The sequence below is a fragment of the Prionailurus viverrinus genome, chromosome A1 (assembly GCF_022837055.1).
Source record: "Prionailurus viverrinus isolate Anna chromosome A1, UM_Priviv_1.0, whole genome shotgun sequence".
Taxonomy (NCBI): domain Eukaryota; kingdom Metazoa; phylum Chordata; class Mammalia; order Carnivora; family Felidae; genus Prionailurus; species Prionailurus viverrinus.
The window spans coordinates 124515805-124543347 of record NC_062561.1 but is presented as its reverse complement, the minus strand read 5'-3'; the positions used below and the strand labels follow the sequence as shown (position 1 = coordinate 124543347).

The 27543-nt window shown below is 39.4% G+C and overlaps 1 protein-coding gene across 2 annotated transcripts in view; it reads left to right on the top strand.

The window, feature by feature from the left end:
- Positions 1-1663: 1663 nt before the first annotated feature.
- The window catches only part of PLPP1 (phospholipid phosphatase 1), a 91207-nt gene continuing 65327 nt past the window's right edge, over positions 1664-27543 (top strand). The window contains exon 1 of one of the 2 annotated variants that reach the window (XM_047855029.1): positions 1664-2154. In XM_047855029.1, the coding sequence (XP_047710985.1) occupies positions 2097-2154 (58 nt within the window). In that variant the 5' untranslated portion in view covers positions 1664-2096. The remainder of the gene's footprint in view (positions 2155-27543) is intronic. The other variant, XM_047855113.1, reaches the window with a different exon arrangement.

The window sequence follows — 27543 nt, the reverse complement described above, 5'->3', positions numbered from 1 at the left end:
TATTTTCAGTTATAAACTGTTTAAAACTTTTCTTTAAGTTTATTTTTATTTTGAGAGAGAGCTAGCGAGCACAAACACGAGCAGGGGAAGGGCAGAGAGAGAGGGAGAGAATTCCAAGCAGGGTCTGCACTGTCAGTGCAGAGCCCAATGCGGGGCTAGAACCCACCAACTGTGATACCATGACCTGAGCCAAAACAAAGAGTCAGATGCTTTAACAGACTGAGTCACCAGGCCCCCCCTAAATTGTTTAAAACTTTTAAAAGATATTCAAACAAAGGTGAAATACAGAATTTACTTAAAAAAAATTTTTTTTTATTTGAGAGAGAAAGCGTGTGTGAGTGAGTTGGGGACAGGAGCAAAGGGAGAGAGAAAGAGAATCCCAAGCAGGTTGCATGCCCAGTGCAGAGCCCAACGTAGGAGCTCAATCCCACCAGCCTGGGAACATGACCTGAGCCAAAATGAAGAGTTGGATGCTCAACTGAATGAGCCATCCGGGCTTCTCAAAATTTACATTCTTTTTAAAGAAGAAATGCTTCTTCAAATACATTTTTGCTTGTGGGATATCACTTGGGGCTTTATCTTCAGAATCATTGAGGGAAATGTTATCCCTCCATTGTTTTTTTTATCCCTCTGTTTTTTCAGGGGCATCTGGCAGTTAAAGTCAGAGAAGTAGTAGGTACAGTTTTTGATTTGCATCTTACATCTTTGTATAAGAAGATATGAATAATAAGAAAACATACCAGTCCTTAACAACTGTAGAGGTTTTGACCTTTTATAGAACATTTTCCTATTATTTTTTTCCAGGATTCACCACTTCTTGACCAGAACACACAGCAGGGATTATCATCCCAATTTAACAGGTTAGGAAACTGAGATTACTAAATCTCTGCTAAGGTCCTCCTAGAATCAGGGATGAGAAGACTGCTCATTTCAGTTAAAGAAAAATTATTTATTGACACTTGTTAAAACGGTGAGGAAGACTATTACTAAAGAGGGTCAAAATTACTGCAATAGGAGAACAAAATTGTGCTGAAATTTGAATGAAAACAGCTGGGAATACACAGCCAACAAACAAGAGTGACTGGGTCAGTGGATGGAAAATTACCATGAAGAAACAGTAAAGCAGGCCAAAGGTGGAGGATAAGGAATTTGATCACGTATCAAAGGCATCAGACATCAAGAGGGGGATGACTTAGCAGGATTCATATTAATACTGAGCTCAGCCAGGCCAGACTTGAAGGCCTAGGTGGAATCCTAGACAAGTAGAAGGTTCAGAGGAGCCTAAGTAACGCTAGGACAAGTCTTTTGTCACTGCCTATCTTGGACCTCTTTATTATCCAATCCCTATGGATGAGGATGGCTGGCAGGGAGCCGACGCTCTAGGATCGAGGGTCTGGAGTCTAGCTCTCCCTCCCAGGCAGGAGTAACCGGCTGCCAGAGCTAAGGAGACCACGTCCCGCGACCACCGGACCCACGCGGGTCGGAGCAACGCCCCTTGCCTCAGACCCGAGGCGCCCCAGAGTCGGCCCAACAGGCAGTGCAACCCACTTCAGGGGCGGGCCCTGCAGGTCGGGCGGGGCGGGGCCGGCACCCTTTATTTGCTGGTGCTCTTGGGCGGGGTTCCAGGCCCCGCCCCACCGCCCGTTACTGGCCGCATAGTCTCCATCTCCCTCCCCTCAGCCTGCGAAGGCCGGCGCTGGTCGGTCCCGCTCTGCCCAGCGGGAGGGGCCGAGCCCGCGTTCCTCCTCCCGACGGGTTTCACCCTTAAAGCACGAGTCCTGACGCTCCGCCTGTTGGAAAGGGTGCCGGGATCCGGACAGCAATCTGCCAGGGCAGGCCAGGGCCTACCGAAGAGGGCCTGAGACCAGGGAGCAGCCCCAGCTGGCACGCGAACGTCTCGGCGGGTGAGAGCTGCGAGGGCAGGGGTCCCGGGCGCCATTGCTGGCCGCCAGAGCGCCGCCCGGACCTATTCCGCCCTCAGCTGCTCTACCCGCGCCGGGAGGAGCCGTAGCTCGGGGTCGTCGCCACCCACTGGCCCCGTGTCGTAAATCGTGTGCTTCATCTACCGCGCGCTGCGGGCCGTTGGGACCGAGACCATGTTTGACAAGACGCGGCTGCCGTACGTGGCCCTTGATGTGCTCTGCGTATTGTTGGGTACGTACGCGCCGCCGGCCTGAGGGGCGTGTGCGTGCGAGCCCGGGGTGGGGTGCCCCGGTGGGTACAGGCATGTGTCTTCTGGGAGGGGACTCGCCGAGAATTGCCCACGGGCGTGGGGGCGGGTGTGTGTTTCTGACGCGCGCACCTTTGCGGGGCGAGACTCGGGGGACAGCTTCCGCAGCCCGGGGATCCCGCTTTGCAGCCTGCACCTCGGTCCGTGTGTGGCTCCCACTGTCTTGTCTGTCGCCCGCCGGTGTGCTGAGCCTAGCCCTGCTTGGACGCTGTTCACGTCTCTGCGCTCCGTCCCTTGCTCCTGTCCTCTGTTTCCCGTTCCACTTCCAGCAGAGCCGGGTGGGCTCCTCCCCTCTCTGCTGTAGGGAAGCCCGGTCACTGGCACGTCAGGATCTGTAGAGACACTGGAGGTTTGATTCACTGGGTATTCTCAGTAATAGGCGCCCCGCCTGGTTTATCTTACTTGTGGGAAGCAGTTTAATTTTTCGTCAATAAAAGACTAGAACCTTCCTAATTAGAAGGTGTTACCAGGTTGTAAATTATCAGGTTGCAAGTAGGTGTGAGGATGCCAAATTTCTGCCTATGGATCTGAAGAAACTGGCTGTTTGGTTGTGTATGCGCGCGTGCTCCAAACCTGCTGTTTCCTTCTCTGTACAGACCTTGCCATGGTGTAGCTTTCCATCTCCTGTGACAGCCCACAAGGAGCACTACACATTCTTTGGCTGCAGCAATTCTGGCGTTGGCTTCCTAATGGAAGAGTTCATTTCTGGGGCTTCACGTTCCCAATTGCTCCTTGCTTTTGACAAGAAAGAATTGAAGTCATCTGGATAAGGGATAGGCATCTGGATAAAGGATTGGAAGGAATAACTTTCACCTTTTTAATATGTATTGTGTGTAAGGTAATATGTTGAGAACTATCTAGACGTTGTGGGGGAAAACAAACAAACAAACAAACAAACAAGCAAGAAGACCTGCTCGAGGTTTGGGTAGCCAGAGTCAGGTATCAAAGTAATGGTCGTGGCAACACCTCAGTGTTGGAGATCTGTGACTGTGGCATCCTTGGTGCAGGTGTGCATAATGGCTTTCACCGATAGGAAATATCCCCGATTTGAATCCAGTTTTCCACTTTTCCTGCCTCAAACCTGACCATTTAGGCGGCTGCAGTCTTGCTGAATTCTTACAAATTCTGTTTCCTCTTTTTTGAGGTAAAGTCCCTGTATTATTTATGAAATATTTTTATTGTTGACTGAGAGCTCTTTTAGAGCTCCACAGTGAATTTTTGGAGTTAAGTTCAGAAAAGAGAAACAGAATTTTGGAACACTATATTTTATAGAAACAGAAGTAATTCTTTCTCTCTTTCTTTTTTTTCCTCCTCAACCCCTTTGGAGAACTAATTCTTCAGATGTCAAAACATACTAATAACTACATTAAATATATTGAAATTTATTTACGATGAAAAATTTACCTTTGGTGAAGACATTAAATTTTATTGCAGTTTTAGATTTTTCTTTTTTTTCTTTTAATTCCAGTGTAATTAACATACAGTGTTATATTAGTTTCAGGTGTACAATATAGTGATTGAACAATTCCATATATTTCACCGTGCTCATGATAAATGTACTCTTAATCCCTTTCACTTGTTTCACTGATCTCACTACCTACCTCTCCTCTGGTAAGATGTTAAATTTTAAAATGTGCTAAAGCACAGTGTCAGTAGGGCATTGTTAAATGTCACATATATTTTAGTGAAGGGAGAGGAAAATGTTTGGTGACAAGTAGTTTTGATAATTCCAATATATTGGACATTACCTGCCATTGCCACAGATTGTGTACTCTCAGAATTATATATCTATTTCCTCTTCTCCCTTGTGAGAGTTAATAATTTGTAAAACAAATGTCATGTTTTTTTCTGTGGGCCAAACACTGTACTAGGATAAGTGAAACCTCATACTGCTTTAAGTTAACCAAAGTTAATATACACAGTCATATGGTAGGTCTGTGTTTTGTTTCTGTGTTTTTAAATTCATCTAAAATGGAGAACCCATTTGTAGTACTGTTTTATAAATTATAAGTTCTTCTGGTCTGTGTTTTCAACATGATGCAAATATCACATAATTGTACTGTAGAGGTAATAACAGTTTTATTGCTATAATTTTATTGACCTGACATTTTCAGGATTTATGATGGCTTTCAAAAAGATGAAATTGTGTTTTTGATTTTAAGTGTTTTTAATGGTTTTGGGAAAAACTTGCTTTGGGGGCTTAGGGATTAAGTATGTTTTAGAAAAAGATACCTGGTCTATTGAAACATGTTTTATCTGTTATTGTAGTGCTCAAGTTTCTTTTAAAGTAATTCAGAAGATTTTCATGATGAGCCCAAAATTCCCTTTCCCTAAATAGAAAATGAAGTACTAATTTATTTTAATTTGGTAGATAAGATGACGTTAAATTTAACAATGTCAACTCTCCATTACAAACAGCAATGAAGGTGCTGGGATACAAAACTTTTTCATACTGGGTTTTGGAAGACAATACATTTTTATAGCAAATTCACCTCTTGGAGTCTAAAGGTTATTTTAAATTTGGCTTTTATTCACTTTACTGACGGCAGGAGATTGACAGACTAAAATTATGGTAGCTTGAAGAGGGTTATCAATTTGGAATTAACTTTATTCTTTTTCTGTGGAGTATATACAGTTAAGAGTTGTCTATACCAACAAAAAGATGATTAAACACTTCTTAAATACAGGGTTATATGAAAGTGACTCATAATTATAATGTGAATATGTTCCAGGTTCTGTTAATGACCACCCCAACATCATACAGTATATCCATTTTAATTTGATGATGTAACATGATTGTGTCACATGACTACTTTATAATTTTATGGCGTGTTATGTCTGTTGAAGTGATCATTAAACATGTGCTGTGTGTGTTTCTACCTCTCAGTCATGTTTATCATGTAAAACATGAATTCCTCCATCTCATAAACCAAATGATGAGTTTCTTCGGTGGATCTGGTGAGTTCTTAGAAAAAGTCAGAATTTTGAGATATAATGTGTATTTGAAATGGAGCATAGTCTTGCCATTTTTCTCTAGATCTTTTGATGATGAGTTCTGTCATTGTAGAAAAGACTGGCTGTAAGTATCTAAGCACACAAGAAAAGCTGCTGGATTGGAAATGATAGCAGGCTGGTATGAAGGGAACTGTGTTTTTGCTCATTGTGTTAAATGATGTCCTGAATAAAACTTACTAGTGTTTAATTTCTGAGAGTCATTCCACATTTTATCCCCTGTGGCATAACGCTGCCAGTTATGGACGCTGAGTCCACTGATGGATTCAGTGCACATAGGTTGAAGGCTGATTCTGTCAGGTGCATGTTAGGTGCTAGGGATTCAAAATTGATTAAGACAATCCTTGCCCTAAAGGAGTTCAGGGTCTAATGAAGGACAAATAAACGGCTTATAGTACATCCTGATAAGTGTAATAATTGAGGTATGGAATAGGTGCCCTTTGAGTACAGAGAAGGGACTTGTCTTAGACCTGATCCATTGCAAATAAATGGTTTGTCTGTTTATCCTTAGGGATGCAGAAGGGACAAAAATTACCTAGAATTACTTTTAGAATCTTTTTTTTCTTGCCCACCTTGATGTAGGGCAGTAGAAACCCAAGTAGGTACCCTACATTTATGACTTTTTTGTAGACAGTTCCATGGTGTCTAAAAGATTAAGGAGGAACTGGCAAAAACTTTTTGTATACTTGTGTTTTGCTGTGTGGCAATCATTTAGAATACCTTTTTGTGCTCCACATTCTCCTTTTGCCCCTCCAGATCTGTTCTCCACCTTTATCTGTGCTCTGGGAAGCAGATTCTGTGAGTTGTATCAACTGACCTCTTGGTTTATGGTTTCTGGTTTGCCTTGGTTGGTGGTGTGTCAGTAGGAGGCCTGGAAGAGCCAGTTCCTTCCTGCTGGATTTGTGTTGCTAAAGCCGTTCTGTGTTTTGTGAGTAGGTCACAGCTTCTATTAAATAGCCCTCTTCTGCCAGCCAGCCACAGTTACAGATCTTTCTGGGTTCTGGTAACCCCTTACTTGCCTCTTTAGGCCTAGTGATGATAATGGCTTCCTGATGTTGCTGGCATGGGAGTTTTCCACCATCCCTTGCTGCTTTTCTTAAATCCTGCCTCTGCTTTTGAAGATGGTTCCTTCATTAAATTCTGTTGAATACCTTTTTTGAATGTGCTTTTTTTTTTGTTTGTTTGTTTGTTTGTTTTGCTTGGGCCCTACTGATAACATTCATCCATGTCCAAAACAGATCTGAAGTAGCTTCCCTTTCTTCACTAACATCAGTTACAGCTGCCCATTATAGCAGGTGCAGACAGGAGCTCATGGGCTCCAATGTTGGCTTTCTTGGAAGAGAGGTTGGTCATAGTTTCCTTACCATGCTCCAAATGTGGTATCATCATTATGTCAAATCGTAGTCAATAGATTAAGAATAAAATCTGGCAGCCGATGATAGTAGGTGGTTGTGGAATCCCTGTTACTTATTCTTCCCTAGTAATTATCTCAATACTGATGTCATATGTCATTGCTGTAATACTGACATCTGCACCTTAAGTATTACCTCTGAAGAGTGATTCCCTTTCCTTTCCCTCATTCTGGACCCCTTTCTCAAGGGGAAAAAAAAATTAAATATTTAGTGAAAGATTTTCACTTGCTAAATAGTTTGCAGCATATTGTGCCTTCCCTTTTCTCCTGACATTCATTCATTCATTCATTCTTGAACATGTGTTTGCTTAGGTGCCTGGCATCGTGTTGGATGCTGAAGATAAAAATAAATAAATAGGACAAAATGCTTACCTGATCAGTAGCCATTTCAACCTCTGTTAACTTGTATTTATTTTTACAATGTTTTTTTAAATTTATTTTTATTTTTTTAAATGTTTATTTTTGAGAGAAAGAGAGAGAGCACAGGTGGGGGTGTGGGCAGAGAGAGAGAGGAGACACAGAATCTGAAGCAGGCTCTAGGCTCTGAGCTGTTTGCACAGAGCCCATCGCAGAGCTCGAACTCATGAACTTTGAGGTCATGACCTAGATGAAGTCACATGTTTAGCCAATGGAGCCCTGGGAGCCCCTATTTATTTATTTTAGAGAAGAGAGTGTGCACCTGTGTAAGTGAATGCAGGGGGTGGGACACAGAGAGAGAGGGAGAGAGGGAATCCCAAGCCAACTTGGTGATGTCAGCACAGAGCCCTATGTAGGGCTCAAACCCACAAATTGTGAGTTCATGACCAGAGCTAAAATGAAGAGACACACCCTTAACCAACTGAGCCACCCAGAACTTCCTTTATTAACTTTTATTAAGCAAACCTCTTTTGCTTCTGATGAAAGGTCACTGGGTTTGTGGCTTTTTCATATAACTTTTCTATTCCCAGCTACAGAGAGAGGGATGGAATCTCAAAAAATGATCAAAAATTTGTTAAACTGGCATATTCTTTTGTTAGACTGGAATCCTGCCGCAAGAGTTTTTCTACCTTTAAGTGGCCAGTTTTGAACAAAAGCAGAGACCTGGAAGAAATTGCTACTGTTTGACTCCAGTTGGTTTTATACAGTTGAATTTTAACTTGAATTTACCTTGCTTGGAATAAAGTATGGAAATGTTTAGAGAATGTTCTTCTCCATAGATTTTATGAAATGTAAATTCTTCATTTATATTCTCTTTGAATTACATCCCTTTGGAAACTCAGGGGCGTGCTATGGATCTTGATTACTCTTTTTTTGTTTAGTCATTTTTGGCTGAGCTCTACCAAAGTTTCCTATGTATGCTCAGCTTGGGGGATTTTTTTTTTTTTTTTATTCTCTTGGATAAGAAATTGAAGTTTAAGTTGTTATTATTTACCCTAGTAAAAAAGAGAATTTGGAAGAAAGTCACTAAACTCCCAGATTTTAAGTGAACCAGTTAAAATATAGCTTCAATTTTATGGAAAGGAATTTGGAATGTTAATTGTCTGCTTCCTCCTAATTTAGGTGGCTTAATTCAGCATTTGGGATGGAAATACACAGTCTCTGTAATAAGCTAGTTAAGGATTACATAGACACTGTCTTGTCTGATTTTCATTTTAAAAAGCATTCACCATTCAGATATTATGAACAGTGGATACAAGTAGCTTTCTTTTCTCTTCCTCCTCCTTTACTTCTTCCCTTCAGCCTTCTTGCTGTCTAGGTTTAAAGCCTAGATGGCTTATAATTTTTTGTTTGTTTTGTTTATTAATTAAAACTAGTCTAACATTGGAAATATCTTGTTTTTTATAAACAATTAATTTTCCTTTAAAATATTAGAGAGGCAGCATAGTCTAACGATGATCTCTGGATCCAGATTGCTTAGGTTTACATTTCACTTCCTCCATTTACTAATTGTGTGATCTTGGGCAGTTTTCTTCTTTGTGCCTCTCTTTGCTAATAAAAGTACCTACCTTATATGGTTGTTGTGAAGCTTAAGTGAGTTGTATGTAAAGAGCTTAGAGCAGTGTCTTGCACTTAATGTGCATGATACATTTGTGAAATAAAATCAATCTTCTATAATCCTACTAACTGTAACATAATTATTTTCATAGCAGTAACATCAGCTAGTTTCGTATTAGGGGCAAAAACACTCTCAAACTTTGAAACATTTCTGATGCATACTCATGGAATGTCTTTGAAGCTTACAGAGCATATTGAAATAGTAGTGTTGTATCAGTCATGTGTAAAAGCCACATATATGATCTCCAAGTAGTGGTAATCCCAGCAGTGGTGGAAATTAATCTGTATAGGTCTGTGGTAGAGAGTAATTAAACAAATAAAAAAACTTTATACCATGCTAAGTCCTGAATTTCACCTTAATTAAGAAAATGGAGTTATCTGTACTCTGAGTCACCTTCACTACTTTTATTGCCTAGGCCATGGAAATGGTCATTCCCTATAAAAAGTGAACTTCATATTTTCAAAATTTGTGAATGGCCTTCATTGTACATCCTCATTTGTGCAAATTCTATTATTTGAATTCTTCTCTGCAGTTAAATGGACAACAAATAATTGTTGTGTAATACCTCTCCATACCCTCCTCTCCACCTCTCCATCTTTTTAATTTTTTTCATTTATTATATTCTTTAAATTAAAAAAAATTTTTTAATTCAGGAGTAGAATTTAGTGATTTATCGCTTAAATACAATACCCACTGCTCATCATAAGTGCCCTCCTTAATGCCTATCACCCATTTAGCCCATCCTCCCATCCATCTTTCCTCCAGCAACCCACAGTTTCTTCTGTCTAGTTAAGAGTCTCTTTTGGTTTGCCTTACTCTTTGTTTTTATCTTATTTTATTTTTCCTTCCCTTATGTTCAACTGTTTTGTTTCTTAAATTCTACATATGAGTGAGATCATACAGTATTTGTCTTTCTCTGACTGACTTTTCTGCTTAGCATAATACACTCTAGTTCCATCCACGTGGTTGCAAATGGCAAGGTTTTATTCTTTTTGATGGTTGCATAATATTCCATTGTATATACATCCACATTTTTATCCATTCATCAGTCGATGGACATTTGGGCTCTTTCCATTACTCTTGCTTTTTTCAGTCAGGTGTTTCTTTTGATGTATATTAATGTGAAATTTGTGTGTGTGTGTATGTGTGTGTGTATAGATGTGTGTGAGAACAGTATTGTTTTTTAAATATTTGACTTTGCATTATCTTTATTAAGCACCTATAATGTGCTTAATACAATGTTAGTAGCTATAAATATTACTGTAAAAAAGATAACATTTCTAAACTAATATTTAAGACAGTTATAGATGTTTGTAAATGGCATGAAAGAGTTCAAACAAGGTAGAAGAAGAGTGTCAGACGGTGGAGGGTGGCAATCTCAAAGAAGGCTTCTCTGAGGAGGTGATACTTGAATTAAGATTTAAGGATGAAAATAAGGAGGGTATGGAGGAACTGGAAGAAGATGATTCCAGATGATTCCAGGCACAGGGAAGAGCAAGTGTTGAGGGCCAAATGGTGAAGAGCATTTTGTAACAGGAAAGAGGCCAGTGTGACTGGAATATAGTATGCATCCATGGTATTCTTTCATTTCTTTTTAAAATTTTTGTATTAAAAAAATTTTTTTTTGTTTATTTTTAAGAGAGACAGAGACAGAATGCGAGTGGGTTAAGGGCAGAGAGAGAGGGAGACACAGAAGCAGAAGCAGGCTCCAGGCTCTGAGCTGTCAGCAGAGTCTGATGCAGGGCTGGAACCCACGGACCATGAGATCATGACCTGAGCTGAAGTCGGGCACTTAACTGACTGAGCCACCCAGGTGCTCCAATTTCTTTTTTCTCTTCTCTTCTCTTCTCTTCTCTTCTCTTCTCTTCTCTTCTCTTCTCTTCTGGAGAAAGGGAGAGAGAACATGAGTGGGGGAGGAGCAGAGGGAGAGAGAGTGAGGGAATCTTAAGCAGGCTCCATACCCACTACAGAGCCTCACTTGGAACTTGATCCCAGAACTATGAGATCATGACCAGAGCCAAAATCAAGAATCTGGTGCTTAACTGACTGAGCCACCCAGACCCCTCTCCATGGTATTCTTAATAGTGAATTTTGTAACCAACTTCTAAATGTCAAAGTGGATAATAATAATAACTGACATTTGTTTAGTGATTACTAGGCCCTGTGTGGCCTGTAAGGTCTCTTAACAACTTGCTCAGGGAGGGTAGTTTGGTCATCTCTATTCTGTAGGTGATAGAACTGAGGCCTAGAATATTTGGGAAACTCTCCCAATGGAACCCAGCCAAGAAGTGATATAATTGGGAATTGGGAAATGGATTTTTAAGGATTATAACTTTTGAATGCAAATTGGTCAATATTTAAGAAAGGTACTAATAAATGGAGAAGTTGACAAAGGAGAGGTTTAGGAGATTAGTTGATTGTAAAAACAATGATTATTTTTAGGTAGCCTAACTGTTTTATGACTATCTTAATTCTATATGATGTGACTTCAGAATCCATTTCTACCTAATGATATTTTGAGCATGTGCCTGCTACCCAAAGGAGGCACTTTAATTTTTCATAACTCAAATTCCTAATTACTACTAAGAGTTTGCCAAGACAGCATATCATCCTTGAATTTGCCCTGTTAAGTAACATACCCACAGACTTTTTTTTTCAGGTAGCATTGTTGTTGGCATTTCTATACAGGAAAGGAAGACTTTTGGTCTTCACTATATTTCATGGGAGTCATGTGTGTAGAGTTCAGAGTCACCTTTGGGAACTCATTACAGCGGATATAGTTAGAATCTCATGGTTTAGTTCTCATTTGTCACTGTTTGGAAATGTTTCCTGAGTCTTTTTCAGGGTGGGGTGCCCAGGAAAATGACATATAGGAAATGTGTCCTAGATGAGCTCTTGAGTTAATTGGCAGCTTGTTAAGTGAGGTTCTGCCTTGCCTTTTGGTACATTTACATCAGCAGTAAGAGAGATGGGTTGACTGCCTAGGCGCTTGAGGGGTAAATGAGGAAAAGAGAAGAAAAACATTATTCATTGAATGCCTAAACGAATCTTTTGTAAATTTCTTACATAAACTCAGGCAATCATCATAAAGCTCTGAGGTTTTAGCCTTACTTTATGTCACAGCATTGGAATACAAAAATGGGTGAAAAAAGTAAACAAAAGCCTTGGTTCTCAAATAGCTCTTGTTTACTGTGGAAGACAGACTCATAAGAAACAGTGAAAATACTGTATAGTAAGTTGAATGCCTGATATTTCCTAGCTCTGAGGTTACTAAGAGTAAGACAGGGTCTCTACACCGAAGAGATATGCAAAGGCTTGTAAATGGAGATTGGTTGGTATTTTAATGAAGTCTATCTGTATTTCAAAATGATTTCTTCTTAAACGGTTGCTTTTACTTTCCAGCATAAATAATGTGCACCTTTGGGCACATTACTTTTGTCTAGTTCTAAATTCTGTAAATAATTCCTGTGGAAAGTTCAGGCCCCATTTGTATTGCTGGATAATGACACAGGAGGTGGGCGTTCAGAAGGTGTGTGGCACATGGTAGGCATTCAAGTATTTGTTACATGAATGTATAGGCAATACACTTGAGTCAGCTACTCTTCCAGGGTTTGAATTCTAGACCCATCTATTAATAACTGTATGACACTGGGCAGGTCACTTCACCTCTATGAGTTTCGTCATCTAATGAGGAAAAAGATGATGCTAATAGGGCATTTTTCATAGTGCTGTGAAATTAGCTGAGATAATGTATGAGACAATGTATATGAAGTGTTTAGCACAGTGAAGTGTTAAGCATAGTCCTGGCCTGTGCTGCTGTTATCATTATTAAACTAAAAACCACTTTGGTACCAGTGACCCAGTCTGTTATTTAAATTTAATATCATGTGCTGGTGACTCTTCTTTTGGAACATTATTTAGTGTTCTAGTTTCAGTTAAAAATTGTTTTTTCTTAACGATTATTTATTCTTGAAAGAGAGAGACAGAGAATGAGCAGGGGAGGGGCAGAAGGAGAGGTAGACACAGAATCTGAAGTAGGCTCCAGGCTTAGAGCCTGACTTGGGGCTCAAACTCATGAACTGTGAGATCATGACCTGAGCCAAAGTCAGATGCTTAACTGACTGAGCCATCCAGGCACCCCTAGTTTCAGTTTAAATGACATTGACATTGGAAACTGGTTTGTATTTCAGTTTTTAGTGCCCAGATCACTTTGGGAAATGTTTTTATTACTTCTAACCTATTTCTCTGTGGAATCAGCTCACAAAGATCTTTTGATTTTGCTTCTAGGTGAGCAATATTCCCACAACTCATAGGCAAGGTACCCAAATGAATGTGGCTGGAGAGAGAACAGTGTAATAGAATAGATGTGTGAGGGGCACCTGGGTGGCGCAGTCGGTTAAGCGTCCGACTTCAGCCAGGTCACGATCTTGCGGTCCGTGAGTTCGAGCCCCGCGTCAGGCTCTGGGCTGATGGCTCAGAGCCTGGAGCCTGTTTCCGGTTCTGTGTCTCCCTCTCTCTGCCCCTCCCCTGTTCATGCTCTGTCTCTCTCTGTCCCAAAAATAAATTAAAAATGTTGAAAAAAAAATTTAAAAAAGAATAGATGTGTGAATTAGTAATAGCATGGTTTGGATAGTCCTAACTCCTCTTAGTACCCATTTCCTAAAACATGGAGGTTTTATTTGTTAAGTATAAACTTATCAAGACCCAACTTGAGGTTGAAGGAGCTAAACATAACCAGTTCTCATCATAACTTCTTTTCATCAATAAGATTTTGTATTTTCTTCTTTCCAGAGTTTAAGAAATCGGTATATATATATATAGTGATCACACCTATCTGCAGTGTTCTGAGATAGCCCTAACTTTAGGTAGTAGCCTTCTTCTGAGAGACAGTTTGTTAAATATATGACCAAATGTAATTAAAATTCATACTTTTATGATATTTAACTTAAAAACTATGTTTTTGGGGCACCTAGGTGTCTCAGTTGGTTAAACGTCGGACTCTTGATTTCCTGATCTCATGGTTTGTGACTTTGAGCCCTGAGTCAGGCTCTGTGCTGATAGCTTTGAGCCTGTTTGGGATTCTCTATTTCCTTCTCTCTATGCCCTTTGCCGATTCACACTCTGTCTCAAAGTAAATAAACTAAAAAAAAAAAAAAAAAGTAAACTTAAAAAAAAGCTCTTGAGGGGGCGCCTGGGTGGCGCAGTCGGTTAAGCGTCCGACTTCAGCCAGGTCACGATCTCGTGGTCCGTAAGTTCGAGCCCCGCGTCAGGCTCTGGGCTGATGGCTCAGAGCCTGGAGCCTGTTTCCGATTCTGTGTCTCCCTCTCTCTCTGCCCCTCCCCCGTTCATGCTCTGTCTCTCTCTGTCCCAAAAATAAATAAACGTTGAAAAAAAAAAAATTAAAAAAAAAAAAAAGCTCTTGAGTTTTCAGTCAGCATGCACAGCTGTCATCAGAAGAACAAAGGTAGTTTTCACACTAATGTGTGAAGAACATAAAATAGCTTGTTAATTATTAAATCCCATGGGGCGCCTGGGTGGTGCAGTCGGTTAAGCGTCCGACTTCAGCCAGGTCACGATCTCGTGGTCCGTGAGTTCGAGCCCCGCGTCGGGCTCTGGGCTGATGGCTCAGAGCCTGGAGCCTGTTTCCGATTCTGTGTCTCCCTCTCTCTCTGCCCCTCCCCCATTCATGCTCTGTCTCTCTCTGTCCCAAAAATAAATAAAAACGTTGGAAAAAAAAATTTAAATCCCCCCTCAAAAATAAGTAAGTAAAATTAAAAAAAACCTGTTTTTAAAAAAAAACATAGTTTTTCAAATGACATCGTAATTTGATTTGGAAAATATACCTAGCATAGTTAGGCAGTGTAGCAGAAGCAAGTGATGTTTATTGTATTTTACTTTTTTTTTTTTTTTTTCCAAATGGCATGGATAAGAGAAAGGAATTTTAAATGGACTCCTTTCCAAATATGTATTGTTTCTGACTCAATGGCTCAGTTGGGAAAAGGTTTCTTAAACTGTGATGTTATCAAAACTTGCTAGGCAGGTTATGGGTAATATTCAACTTTATAGCTAGTGTTGGGTATCTAAATTAATACTAACTTTATGTCTCACAGTATGAGTGAGAGTTTAAGTGCTGTCATTGAATGTAGTCTAATTATGAACCAAATCTAATTGCAAGTAAGTAAATTACCTTTTATGGAGATAGGTTTTTAAATGGGCCTTCCCCCTTGCTTAGGATTTGATATAGTGGAGGTTTTGTCGTGAGTGGCAATTTGTTTTTGTAACTTTATTTAAATACTTTAGAGTATGATCTAGCAGTGAAGGCAGTTGGTTTGGAAGTCAGATTCTGGTTTTGCTTCTGCTATTCTTTCTGATCACATGGGCAAGATCTCATGGGCTGCTTCATTTATTTATGTGTAATTTCTAATGAGAATAATGTCTGCCTTGCCTATCTCTCAGGATCACAGTGGTAAGCAAACCGTGCTGATTAAGAAGAGTCAGTTGCTGCAGAATATATTAACAGCATTTGACACCAGTGGACTCAGGGTAGGAAGACAGAGAGCACATAGTATACGAGGGGGTATTTTGAGCAACTGCAGCAGACCTGTAGGAGATCAATTATAAGTCTAGTCTGGTGAAGAATGGGGTGAGTGTTATTGTCAGCAGAAAGTAGGAAAAAGCTGAAAACTGAAGTGTTTAGGAAGTAATGATAGGCACTGATACAAAGTAATGTAGACCACTCCCCCTCGTTTCCTCTTTTGCCACACTTAGGTACACAACTTTATCAGTGACCAGGTGGCTCATGAAATCCTGGAACTAGTTCGTTATTCTTGTCTTAGTCATACTGTGACAAATGGGAAGATGTGCTACCTTGAAAAGCCATTGTAAAATATAATTTGGTCAGACTGAAATTTTAATGAAGGGATTTTTGTTTTTTAAAAAAGGTGGAGATTAGTGTTCACCTACTATTTAATTAAAAAAGGAAAGAAACTACGATTTTAATGTAGTCTGCTGAATATCAGATTATTGTATCAGTAGTAGTTTGTCTTCAGTAAAGTCTGTCAGATTCTTTTGGCAAAGATCTAAAACACCAAGGGAATCTCTTCTAACATTGTAATCAGCCTGTGCTATGCTCTATTCCGTTGACCTGCAGAATAATAAACAGGTGAGAGATGTTCCTTGAAATAGAGTAATTACATTTTCTAAGATTTTCAATTTTTCTCAGTACTAGTCTTGCAGTTCATTAGCTGATTAATGATTGGAATAGTAACACCTGAGTGTTACTGTGTAGCTGTAGCTGGCTGCCTGATGATTACTATGTGGGGCGTTGGGACCCATTGGACAGGTAAGGAGTTTCATCTACCCTACAGCCATGGAAACTCAACATCGATTAGAAGTATGGCACCAGAATTAAGGTAACATGGACAAAGTTATAAGAAAATCTTGACAAAATTGAGTACTATTTAAGAGCTTATTTATTTGTTAGCTAATAATTAAAACATACATTTAAAAGCATTAAATTATTCAATAGCCATTACTGAAATTTTAAACTCAAGAGAGCCTCTTGATATGGCCCTGATGTGGGCTTTCGCTAAATAAATTTATTCTAATAAAAAGGGAGGCAAAAAGAATGAGGAAAAAGAAAAGAAAGGAGGTAAATATTGCTGGATGGTCTGTTTTTTGCCTTCAAAGGGGAGTTCAGGAGAGGATGAAGCTTCCTCAATAGGAAGAAGGTTGAGAAAATTAATCATGAGGATGTGTGCTTCACAAGGTCTGAGATTGCTTGCTGCCCAGTAAAAAGACTGTGGTGGAGATTCTGATTTTTCATTTGGAAAATATAAGGATCACATAAAATAGATAAAATTAATATAAAATTAATGAAGTAAAGAGCTGGCCTTTAAGTTGGTCAGTTAATTCAACCTATGTTTAGGATTTACTAAGGGAAAAAATCAGATTGCTGGAAAAATGCTGTGATAGTTACCATATTTCACGTCCTTGGACTTTTCATGATTACAAATGATATACTGGGATAGGGAGACTTTATAACTTGGTCGAGTATTTTTTAAGTTAAAGTCTTAGTAAAAGTAGAGGAGTTTGAAATTTTGAACTATCAGAAAGAACAAACAGTGAAATCTTACAATTCATACAGGTGCTAGCCATAGACATATTTCAGTGGATTATTTAAATGCAATGCAGTAGAAGGTGTTTATGTACTAGGAGATACAGACTTGTTAATACTTAGTATAATAAAGGATGTGAATCATATCTGTGCATCCATCTTATAATTACCCAAAATAAGAGAGAAACAGACTGTTCCATTTTAAAGAAGTTAGAATGCAGGGTGTCTTACCTTGTAGTTTCAATAGAACTTTATTTAAAAAAAAAAAATGTATTTTACCAATATAGGAAATGATTTCCATTTGTTTTTAGTAACATATAAAAGTTTTTAGAGATTTTTTTTTTTGATTTATGGGATGCATTTTAAGTTAGGTGTGTGGACACTGGAAACATACAGGTTTGAGTTTGAATTCCACTTCTTTCACCTACAATTAGGGTAAATCACCCATGTTCACAGCTTCAGTTTCTTTATCTGAAAAGGGCTGGGTCTTTATCTGTATATTCTCTTAGGCTTATTTATTCTCCATTACATAGGAGTCATCTATTCCACAAGTATTTGTCCCTCACATGTTGTGTGCCACACTCTTAGAGGAGATGTGTATAATCAGACAAATAAATATAAAAATAAACTGATAAGTGCTATAAAGGAGAGAGATGGGTACTGTTAAGGTTTATAAAAAGTTTTGAATAGGGGCGCCTGGGTGGCTTGGTCGGTTGGGCGTCCGACTTTGGCTCAGGTCATGATCTCACGGTCCGTGGTTTCGAGCCCCGCGTCGGGCTCTGTGCTGACAGCTCAGAGCCTGGAGCCTGCTTCCGATTCTGTGTCTCCCTCTCTCTCTGCTCCTCCCCAGTTCATGCTCTGTCTCTCTCTGTCTCAAAAATAAATAAACGTTAAAAAAAAATTTTTAAAAAATTAAAAAAAGTTTTGAATAGAAGCATGGGGTAGCTTTTTAAAATGATGACTTTGGATATAGGGTAGAATAATAGATTAGGGCTGGAAAAGAATGGATTTAGGGAGATGAGTTAGGAAGCTGTTGAAATAGTCCAAGTGAGGAGCACCTGGGGGGTTCAGTTGGTTGGGCGTCTGGCTTTGGCTCAGGTCATGATCTCACAGTCTGTGAGTTCAAGCCCCGTGTTGGGCTCTGTGCCGACGGCTTGGAGCGTGAAGCCTGCTTCGGATTTTGTGTCTCCCTCTCTCTCTGCCCCTTCCCCACTCACACTCTGTCTCTCTCTCAAAATAAAATTTAAAAATGTTAAAAAAAAAAAAGAAAGAACTAGTCCAAGTGAGATAATGGTAGTAAGACTAATGAGGGAGTGGTGCAGATGGAGAAAGGTGGATGGATTTAAGAAATATTTGGGAGGCAAAATGGACAGGTTTTGATGAAACATAGAATGTGGGGAATCAGAGAGAGGGAGATAACAAGGATAGTTCTGAAAGTTCTGTCTTGTTTAATGGATGGATGTTAATTGCTGCCAGATAATGAGTTGGGGGCATTAGATAAGAACGTGACCTGATATAGGAAGAGGGGTAGAGAAGAGAGAATGATTTTGGTTTTGAGCACCTTATGTTTAAGATGCTTTTGAGATTTTGAAGAGGAAGTCAAGTCGTTGTTTGCACAAATGGAGTAGTCTGAGGAGTAGTCTGAGTATGGAGAGTCACTGGCATATTCATGGTAGTCAAAGTTATAAAAATTGAAATCTCAAGCAGGAGTTATAAAGTGAGGAGAGAAGGTTTCAGACAGAGTTTTAACAAACACCAGCATTTCAGATTGTTGGGAAGGAAGGAAGAACACAAGACTGAGAGGAAACCCTAATAACTCAGAGAATGTTTCCAGAAAGTCCAGTGAAGAGAGTGCTCCAAGGAGAGAGTGGTAACAATGTCTACATTCTCCTGAAATGTCAAGTAAGATAAAGTCTGTAAAGTGTCCAGTGGGTTTAGTTACACAAATGTCATTGATAGCCTTTTCTTATGTAAAGAAAGCAGTTTCCATATTTGAGTGGTCTGAGAAGTGGGTATTTGGTAAAGAAATGGAAATTGTGGGTATTGGTAATTACTTTAAAATGTTGGACTGAGAAAGGAGAGTATAGTAGAGAAGATTCCAAGCACTGGCCCTAGGAATCATTTCGGAGAGTGGGAGGAGATCAGTTAGGGGTATCAGCTGAAACACTAATAGGCTGGGATAATAGGTTCTTGTGGTTACCTATGACATGCTGGATGGGGAAGAATGATCTTGCCAGATACAGGAATACCTTTTTAAAAAAACAACTGAATTCCCAAGTGTGTGTGGTGAGGGGGAGGTTGGGGGGTAGGTGGGTTTTACGCCTAATGTGGGGCTTGAGCCCAGGACCCTGAGATCAAGAGTCACATGCTCTACTGACTGAGCCAGCCTGGAGCCCCTAGGAATACCATTTTGATATATGGTACTGTGTAAGAATAGTTGGACTTCTTAAAGAACCCTCTTTGTTGAGAAGAATGGATTACTTGGTATCCTTGTTTTCCAAGTAACTATTACCAAGTATGGTGGAGTTTGGGATGTGGAGCCTGATAAACTTGGTTTCAAAATTCTGCTTTGCTATATATTCTTGATTTAGGTCACACAGATGGTTATTTAGTCCTGCCGAGCTTCAGTTTCTTGACTTGTGTGGTGGAGAGAATACTGTCTACTTAATAGATTTGTTAGGGATGAGAATCTGTGTAAATAAAGCACCTAGTACTTTTTTTTTTTAAGTTTATTAAAAATTTTTTTTCAGTGTTTATTTCTTTTTGAGAGAGAGAGACAGAGTGCAAGCAGGGGAGGGCCAGAGAGAGAGGGAGACACAGAATCCGAAGCAGGCTCCAGACTCCAAGCTGGCAGCACAGAGCCTGATGTGGAGCTTGAACTCATGAACCATGAATTCATGATGTCAGCTGAAGTTGGATGCTTAACCAACTGAGCCACCCAGGTGTCTCTATTTTTGCGAGAGACAGAGACCACGTGAGTGGGGGAGGTGCAGAGAGAGAGGGAGAGAGAGAATTCCAAGCATGCTCTGCACTGTCAGCACAGAGCCCAATGTGGAGCTTGAACCCATGCATGAAAACATGAGATCATGACCCGAGCCGAAACCAGTGCCCCAAGCACCGAGTACTTATTAGGCACTCAACAAACTAATGTCTGTGTGTCCTTTTTCTTGCTTCCCAACTAGCTGGTGTTTATTGTGTAGTTTCAGCATTGAATGTTTGCTCTTACTCTTGAAGTAATACTTGGTGGGAGTACCTCCTTCAGTTTATCTTCTGTATAAAATAACTTGAGTGGCACAAACATACATTTTTGGGAAAATGGATATATGATTTGCTACTGCAGTAATCATAACCATTAAAAAAAGAATTTTACCAGTTTTTTTGACTTGTGTGCATTTAAAAAAAAGTGTGTGTGTGTGTCTTAAACAAAGCTTACTAATTTAGATATGCCACTTTGGTGACTTCCTGCCAAAGTAAGAGTTCTTATATTTTTCTTCAGAGACACATCTTAGTATGACTATTTTTAGTTTTTGGATCCTCGCCATTTGCTGTAATTTCAGACTAGACATGATGGATCCACATAAATACTTCTAAGATTTACATTACATGATACATTTTTTAAAGGGGGACATGTGAACTGTTAAAGCAGGTGAGGTCTCAGGTCTGGATTTTATTTGGTTTATTTAAAATTTTTGATTTATAGTTTTGATTCTTAAATTATTTCTTACTCATCTTTTGAGGATCGAGATAACTAATTTTGTACCAAAATGGTGAAATCAATTTAAGTTGCTAAAGCAGTCTCCTGAAAGGTTTTTAAATCTGCCCCCAACCACCACCATACATAACCTCTTAAGTGGCATTTATGTATTACCTTTCTAGAAGATGACTGTCCTAGAAATTTTAAAAGTTTATCACTTTGCCAGCTTTATTCAAGAATCACTATAATAATGAACACATACTTGTTATTGTTTGGAATATAGACCTTATCACTGAGTGGGAGAAGTTGACCAGCTACTAATACAAGAGACTTTGTTGGTTAAGCGAAGTTTGTAGATGGGATTGCTGAGACTGGAAGTCTCATTGTAAATTCAGAGAGAGAAGTAAATTAACCATGTGTTCCCATCTGAACAACAGAGGCGTTGTTTTAAAAGCTTAAATAAAAACCAGATAGAACTCTATAGGTCATAATTTCTTTAAAGACTAAATAAACTCTTCAAAGAGGAACCTCTTCAAAGAGGAATCTTTCCCTTGATTTACTATCTTACACTGTTTTGTGAAATTTGTTGGCTATTGAAAAGCCTTTGAAGAAAGATAACTAAAACACATGTAGTTAGGGGAACTGGGTGGCTCAGTTGGTTAAGTGTCCAGCTTTGGCTTAGGCCATGATCTCATGGTTCATGGGTTCAAATCCCACATTGGACTCTGTGTGGACAGTGCAGAGCCTGCTTGGGATTCTGTTTCTCTCCCTCTCCCTCTGTTCCTCCCACACTTGCACACGTGTGCTTGGGCTCTCTCTCTCTCAAAATAAATAAATAAACAAAAAAATAAAAATAATATACAGGTAGTTACTTCATGAAGTCCTCTTGTATATGTGTTGATACATTTTCCAAGTTAAAAATTACTTTTTCATTAGAGGCAGTAGGCAGAGGAGAAAGATCAGGGAATAAGCATTTATTGTCTTAATGTGCCGGGTACTATGTTAGGCACATTACTAGGCTCTTAGTTCACAACTGTTCTGGGAGGTATATAAATAGTATTTATATGCATTCACCATGTGAGAAAATTGAGCTAGATAGGTAAGTAATTTGCCCATGTTCATTTAAGTTTAATAACTGGGAGAATGCCAAAAGTAAACCCAGCTCGGTGGAAAAGTCCCAGTTCTATGCAGGACCTCACCCTGCCACACCAAAGATTTCATGAGTAGTTATATAGAAGCTAGAGTGGCGAGTAGATGTTAGCTAGGTGGAAGGGGTGGGGTCATCATGTACAGTGTGGCAAGAGGTTTGGAACAGGTGAGGGGAATAGAGAAACAGGGTATGAGGCTTAAGTCAACATTTAGACTTAAACAAAATTTATATATAGCAAAATTCACTCTTTAAGGATACAGTTCTTTGAATTGAGACAATTTAGACGTCAGAGTTATGTAACCACCACACAAGATACAGAACTGATTTATTACCCTAAATTTCTTCTTGCTGCTCTTTTGTAGTGAACTCCTCCCACCTCCTACACCTCTGGCAACCAATGATTGGTTCTCCATCCTATAATGTCATATAAATGAAATCATGCAGTATGTATCCTTTTGAGTCTGGCTTCTTCTCATAGCATAATGCATTTCTAATTAGGGAGCCATTAATGATGTAAATGTTACTGTACAATTTTGCTACAGTTTTTGGCCTTGAACTCTCAAAATGCTTATATCATCCCCAATTCCAGTTTCATGTAAACATAATTTTTTTTCAGTTGAGAAATGATTATAGTTACAGCTTCAAATATCAAAGAAGCCCAAAACAGATTTGTGATAAATGCCCAGGAGAAAGTAACATAGAAAAAAAATTAGCTGTCTCTCCCCACACCCTATTATGTCCACCGTCTCCTTGCCTTTTGAACATAGAAATCTGCATGGAAAGAGTGCTACTGACCGTGACCTTTGCCAGCTTGAAAAAGAAAGGGAACAGCTGTTACCATGAGAGGGTGGAAGGAATTAACGGTCCTGGCCAGTTGGCACTGTGTGCCTTTTGGGAAGGGAACAACAGGTGACCAACTTCTTGCTTTTTATTTTTGTTCGTGTATAAATAAATAGGCCAACTTTTTTTGTGTGTGTGTGCAGAAATCTGAGTCCATATTAAAATAACCTGTCCTTATAGTTCTGGGTATTTTTTTTTTTAAAGCTGTTTAAATATATACACACATTTATTTTAAGTATCTTAATGAATGAAGAGACTCCAGGGTTGAGTATATTATAGGTCGTTAGTGACAGAAAAGCACAGAAAGTAAAATTCTTTTGTAAATGTCACTTAGATATCCAAACTGCTTTTTCTCCCCTTTGTCCCAACTTAAGTACAAAACAAAACCCAGCAAGATAACTGAGTACTTTTTATAGTAAAACCGTCAGCCACAGAGATGTGGTCACTTTAAGCTGGTGACCAGAGCGCAGGTGTCTGTAAAAGCCGAGGGTGCACTGTTCTTTGAACTCGTGGCCCTGGATACTTCACGTGCCATCTCTGTGAATCATACCCAAACATACAGTTCTATCACTGATCCCTCCTGCCTGACTCAGGGCTCTTCCCCTTTTCCACCTCTACTTTGCATAAACTCATCTTCCTGCAGTACAGCTTTCACCCAGGCGTTTCTTGATCAAAGCCAATGCTGACTTTTCATTTATTTTTATTTTTATTTATTATTTTTGAAAACATTTTAAAATTTTTTATGATTTTTCATTTCTTATTGAGACGTATCTAAATTACTGACCTGGAACAAAACATCCTTATACTGCAGTTTTATTTTGCTCATTCATATTTCTGTTATTTTTCAGTTCCCTCTACCCTACTTTCGTTGGATCATCCTATTTTTTTTTAGACTGCCTGGCAACAGATTGAACTCAGTGATGAATCTTTTTTTTTTTTTTTTTTTTTTAGTGATCAATCTTAAATGCATTTCTAATTCCATTTCCCATTGCAGTTGTTATGCCTATTAGTCTCTTTATTCCATTACAATTGCTTTGAATGTTTTTCTGGTTTTTTTTTTAATGTTTATTTATTTTTGAGTGACACAGAGAGATAGAGCCTGAGTGGGGAAGGGGCAGCGAGAGAGGGAGACACAGAATCCGAAGCAGGCTCCAGGCTCTGAGCTGTCCGCACAGACCTCGACATGCAAACCGCGAGATCATGACTTGAGCTGAAGTCGGCGCTTAACTGATGGAGCCACCCAGATGCCCCAAAATGTTTTTCTGTTCTATTAAAACCTCCATTTGTCCTCTGCTCTGTCATTTTTTAGCAAATGGCACTACATTTTAGCAAATGGTACACACTTCATTTAGAGGGTTTTGGGGTTAAATAAATACATCTTTGAAACCTGGATGCACCACTTACTATCACAGCTGGTAGCCAGTAGTGTATATCTGAGTCTTACCTTTTCTAGCCCACAACCCTTCATTGTCCTGGTCCCTTCATTGTCCTAGTCCCTTCTATGGACCTCTTTAAGATCCCACAACTGAAAGATTGAAGCAGAACCCAGCTTTAGCACCAGCTGGTGTCTGTCCTGAGTGGCCAGTGCTGGTGCAGCACTAGTTGTTAAATACTTTTAATTTCACCCTTATTATATCTATGACTTTAATTAAGTTGCTTATCCTTTCTGACTCATCCTCTCATCCTTAAAATGGGGATGATAATACCTGTTTTACAAGGTGACTCTGTGCATTCATCCAATATTTGTTGAGGGCCTGCCCTGTTGTAAGCATTGACTTAAGTGCTTAGGATATATCCGTGAACAAAAATGTCCATACCTAATGAAGCTTGTGTTCTAGTATTGTTAGGATGAAGTGAAAATTAATGTTAGATGTTCAGTATGGTGCCAAATACATAGAGGTGTGTAAGGTGTTTTAGTCTTCTTTATTCCCCTCTGCTACACTTTTCTATCAGGGCCAAAGGGCCAGGGGGATTATGGCCACAGGGAAAGAGTGAAGCCAATAACTAATAATTAGGTGTGGCTTCTCCAAAGGGGACTTGCTTTGTGACTACTTTGCATAGCAATACAAATGAAATAGGAAGCTTTTAAAATTTTTTGTAAAAAAACCTCTAATTGACCCTGTTTTGGATGGTCTTTGTTGTCTACCTGTGGTTTCATTTCCTCCCATCTACCATGGATCTAGTTTTGTCCATTCATCCATATTGTCAAGTCCCCTCTGCATCCCACCCCGCCCCCCCCGCCCCCCCAACCCATTCTGTCACCTCAGTTCACTATCCTACCTTTTGTGCTACAGACAAAAAGAAATTGTTAGCCTTCTTCTGCCTTATTTGTTCTTCAAGGTATGGACCAAGTTACCCTTTCCTTCCTTTTTGTCCAGAGGACATATAAAGGTCACCTCTACCCACTTGCTCTTCACTTCTTAAATCTTGTCAGTCTTTGTGTTCCCAGTCCAAGTGCGGCAATTCTTCTGTCAGTGACCTCTTGTCTGTTCTTTTTCTGCTCAGCTTCTTTATAAGTGGCATTTGTTAAGACCAGGTGAACTCAGTGGGTGCATGGCCTCATTGACCTGGGTTCAAATCCTAATTCTGCAACCTTTGTGGCCTTGGGCAGGTTTCTTTATCTTCAAATCGATATAATAGTACTTACCTTTTCAAGTTAATTGAGATTAGAAAACTGCAACGCGTACCATACTGTCAGGATATAGGGTAAGAGTTCATTAAAAAGTAGCTACTGTTACTGGTATTTTTTTAAAGTGCCCCTTCATTTTTCCTGGCATTATCTTTTCTTTCATATTGTATCCCGTTTTCCTGGTAGTTCCTTCCGTATTAGTTGGCTTTGTTGACTTTGTGTTTTCTTTCCAAGATTATGACTATTGTCTCTTTCACTGAGTGATCTTAATAAAATCTCGTGGCTTCACCTCTCCCCTTTATAATTGATAATTTCATATATTCATCTTTTTTCTTTTTTTAATACTTATTTTTGAGAGATTGAGAGAGAGCACGTGTGTAAGTGGGGGAGGGGCAGAGAGGGATGGGGAACAGAGGATCTAAAGCAGGCTCTGCATTGACAGTAGCGAGCCCAATCCAAAGCTTGAACTCAAGATCTGTGAGATCATGACCTGAGCTGAAGTTGGATGCTCAACTAATTGAGCCACCCAGGCACCCCCAGATATTCGTTTGTCTTCATTCTCTCTTGAGTGTCAGCTATATGAGTCTAGCTGTGTGCTAGACATGAAACATTTGTCAAATGATGAGGAGTAATAATTAGGAAGGGGTGCATTGAATCTGTAGAAGAAACCATCCATCTTACCTGCATACTTACTAGTTTCACTTGTTGGAGAAATTTTGAATGATTCTCTTTACTTTTGGACATTTTGTTTTAAACATTTGTTTTTTTTTATTTTGAGAGTGAGTGAGCAGGGGAGGGGCAGAGAGAGGTTGAGAGAGGATCTCAAGCAGTCTCTGTGCTGTCATCATGGAGTCTGTTGCTGGGCTTGATCCCATGAACTGTAGGATCATGACCTGAGCTGAAATCAAGAGTTGGACGCCTAACCAACTGGGCCACCCAGTGACCCTTTACTTATGGACATCTAATGATCTTTTTAAAGGAGGGGAAGAAAACTTCTGTTCAAATGTAACATATAACGTGTCAATTAGCAGGAGGATTTTTCATGTGATTCTGGAAAGAACATGCAACACCTGTTTGCAAAGAAAGCAAGAAAAATACTGTATCCCTCTCTCCTCCCCATGTATTTTGTTCAAACTTAATTGGACACCAAATAAAGAACATTCCTTAAGTTTGGAATGAATACAACTTTCTATAAACTGCTCAAGTAACACAAAATAGTAAAGAGCCAAAAAGTTTTTATTTACTTTTAACCTAGGACTGCTAAAAGGAGAAAATGAAAGGGTGTGTAGAGGCACATTTCACGAAAGTAACTGTAGACTTACTTGTTACACTCAAGTATACTATATGTAGAAAAATACACAAACATAGTTAAATTTACATATGCTGGATTTTTTTTTTCTTTTTGAAAGGGAAAATATTTTTTACATAAGGGTTTTACCCACTACCTTTTGGTAAACCATGAACCCCTAGAAGCAGTTCCCTCACTGTTTATTTTTCTTGTAAGTTTTGCTGAAGTTTCACATTTCTCTTCTGTAGTTTACAGCAAAGTATACTTAGACTTTAGGATGGCTCAGTCAGCCCACGTATAGTAGATTAAGATGTATCCTAGGTCACACAGAGCAATTCCACCTTCATACCCAGTCCTACTGAAAGAAATCAATTGTCTGTATGTAGACCAACTTAGTCTCTAAGAATCATGAACTTGACTGAATGGGACCTAAAAGAAAATGTTTTTCTTCTTTCACGTTTGTAGAGCAGGGAAATGGGACCCTGGTGGTTAGACTCCTTTCCTAAAAAAAATAAAAAAATTAAAAAAAAAAAGTGGTATGATGTGGTGAAAAGAAGAGGAACTTTTTGTTGAAATGCTGGCTCCCCTGCTTACCACCTGTGTAATAGTGGTTATTTGCCCTAGTGCATACCCACAAGATGTGTACTCTTGAGTTACTTAGTATCTCTGAGTTTCTGATAAGATTTAGCCCAGAGATAGAGGTGGTATCTTGTTAACAGTTTAATAATTTGATGTATTTGTGTTTTTCTTTTTTTCTTAAGCCTTTAACAAGACTAATAATTTCATTAACCTGCAAAAACTGATGTAGTTAGTTGATCTGACTTTTCCTTCGTTTTCCATTTCATTCATGTTTGATCTATATTCTTTTCACTTTATTGAGCTTTTAAAAAATAAGTTACGGAAAATAAGTTATTGTACTGAATGCTTGTTTCATCACTTTTTTTAATGTTTATTTATTTTTGAGAGAGACAGAGACAGAGACAGAGACCGAGTGTGAGTGGGGGAGGGACAGAGAGAGAGGGAGTCATACAATCCAATGTAGGCTCCAGGCTCGAACCCACAAGTTGCAAGATCATGACCTGAGCTGAAGTCAGATGCTTAACCAACTGAGCCACCCAGGCACCCCCTCTTTTTTTTA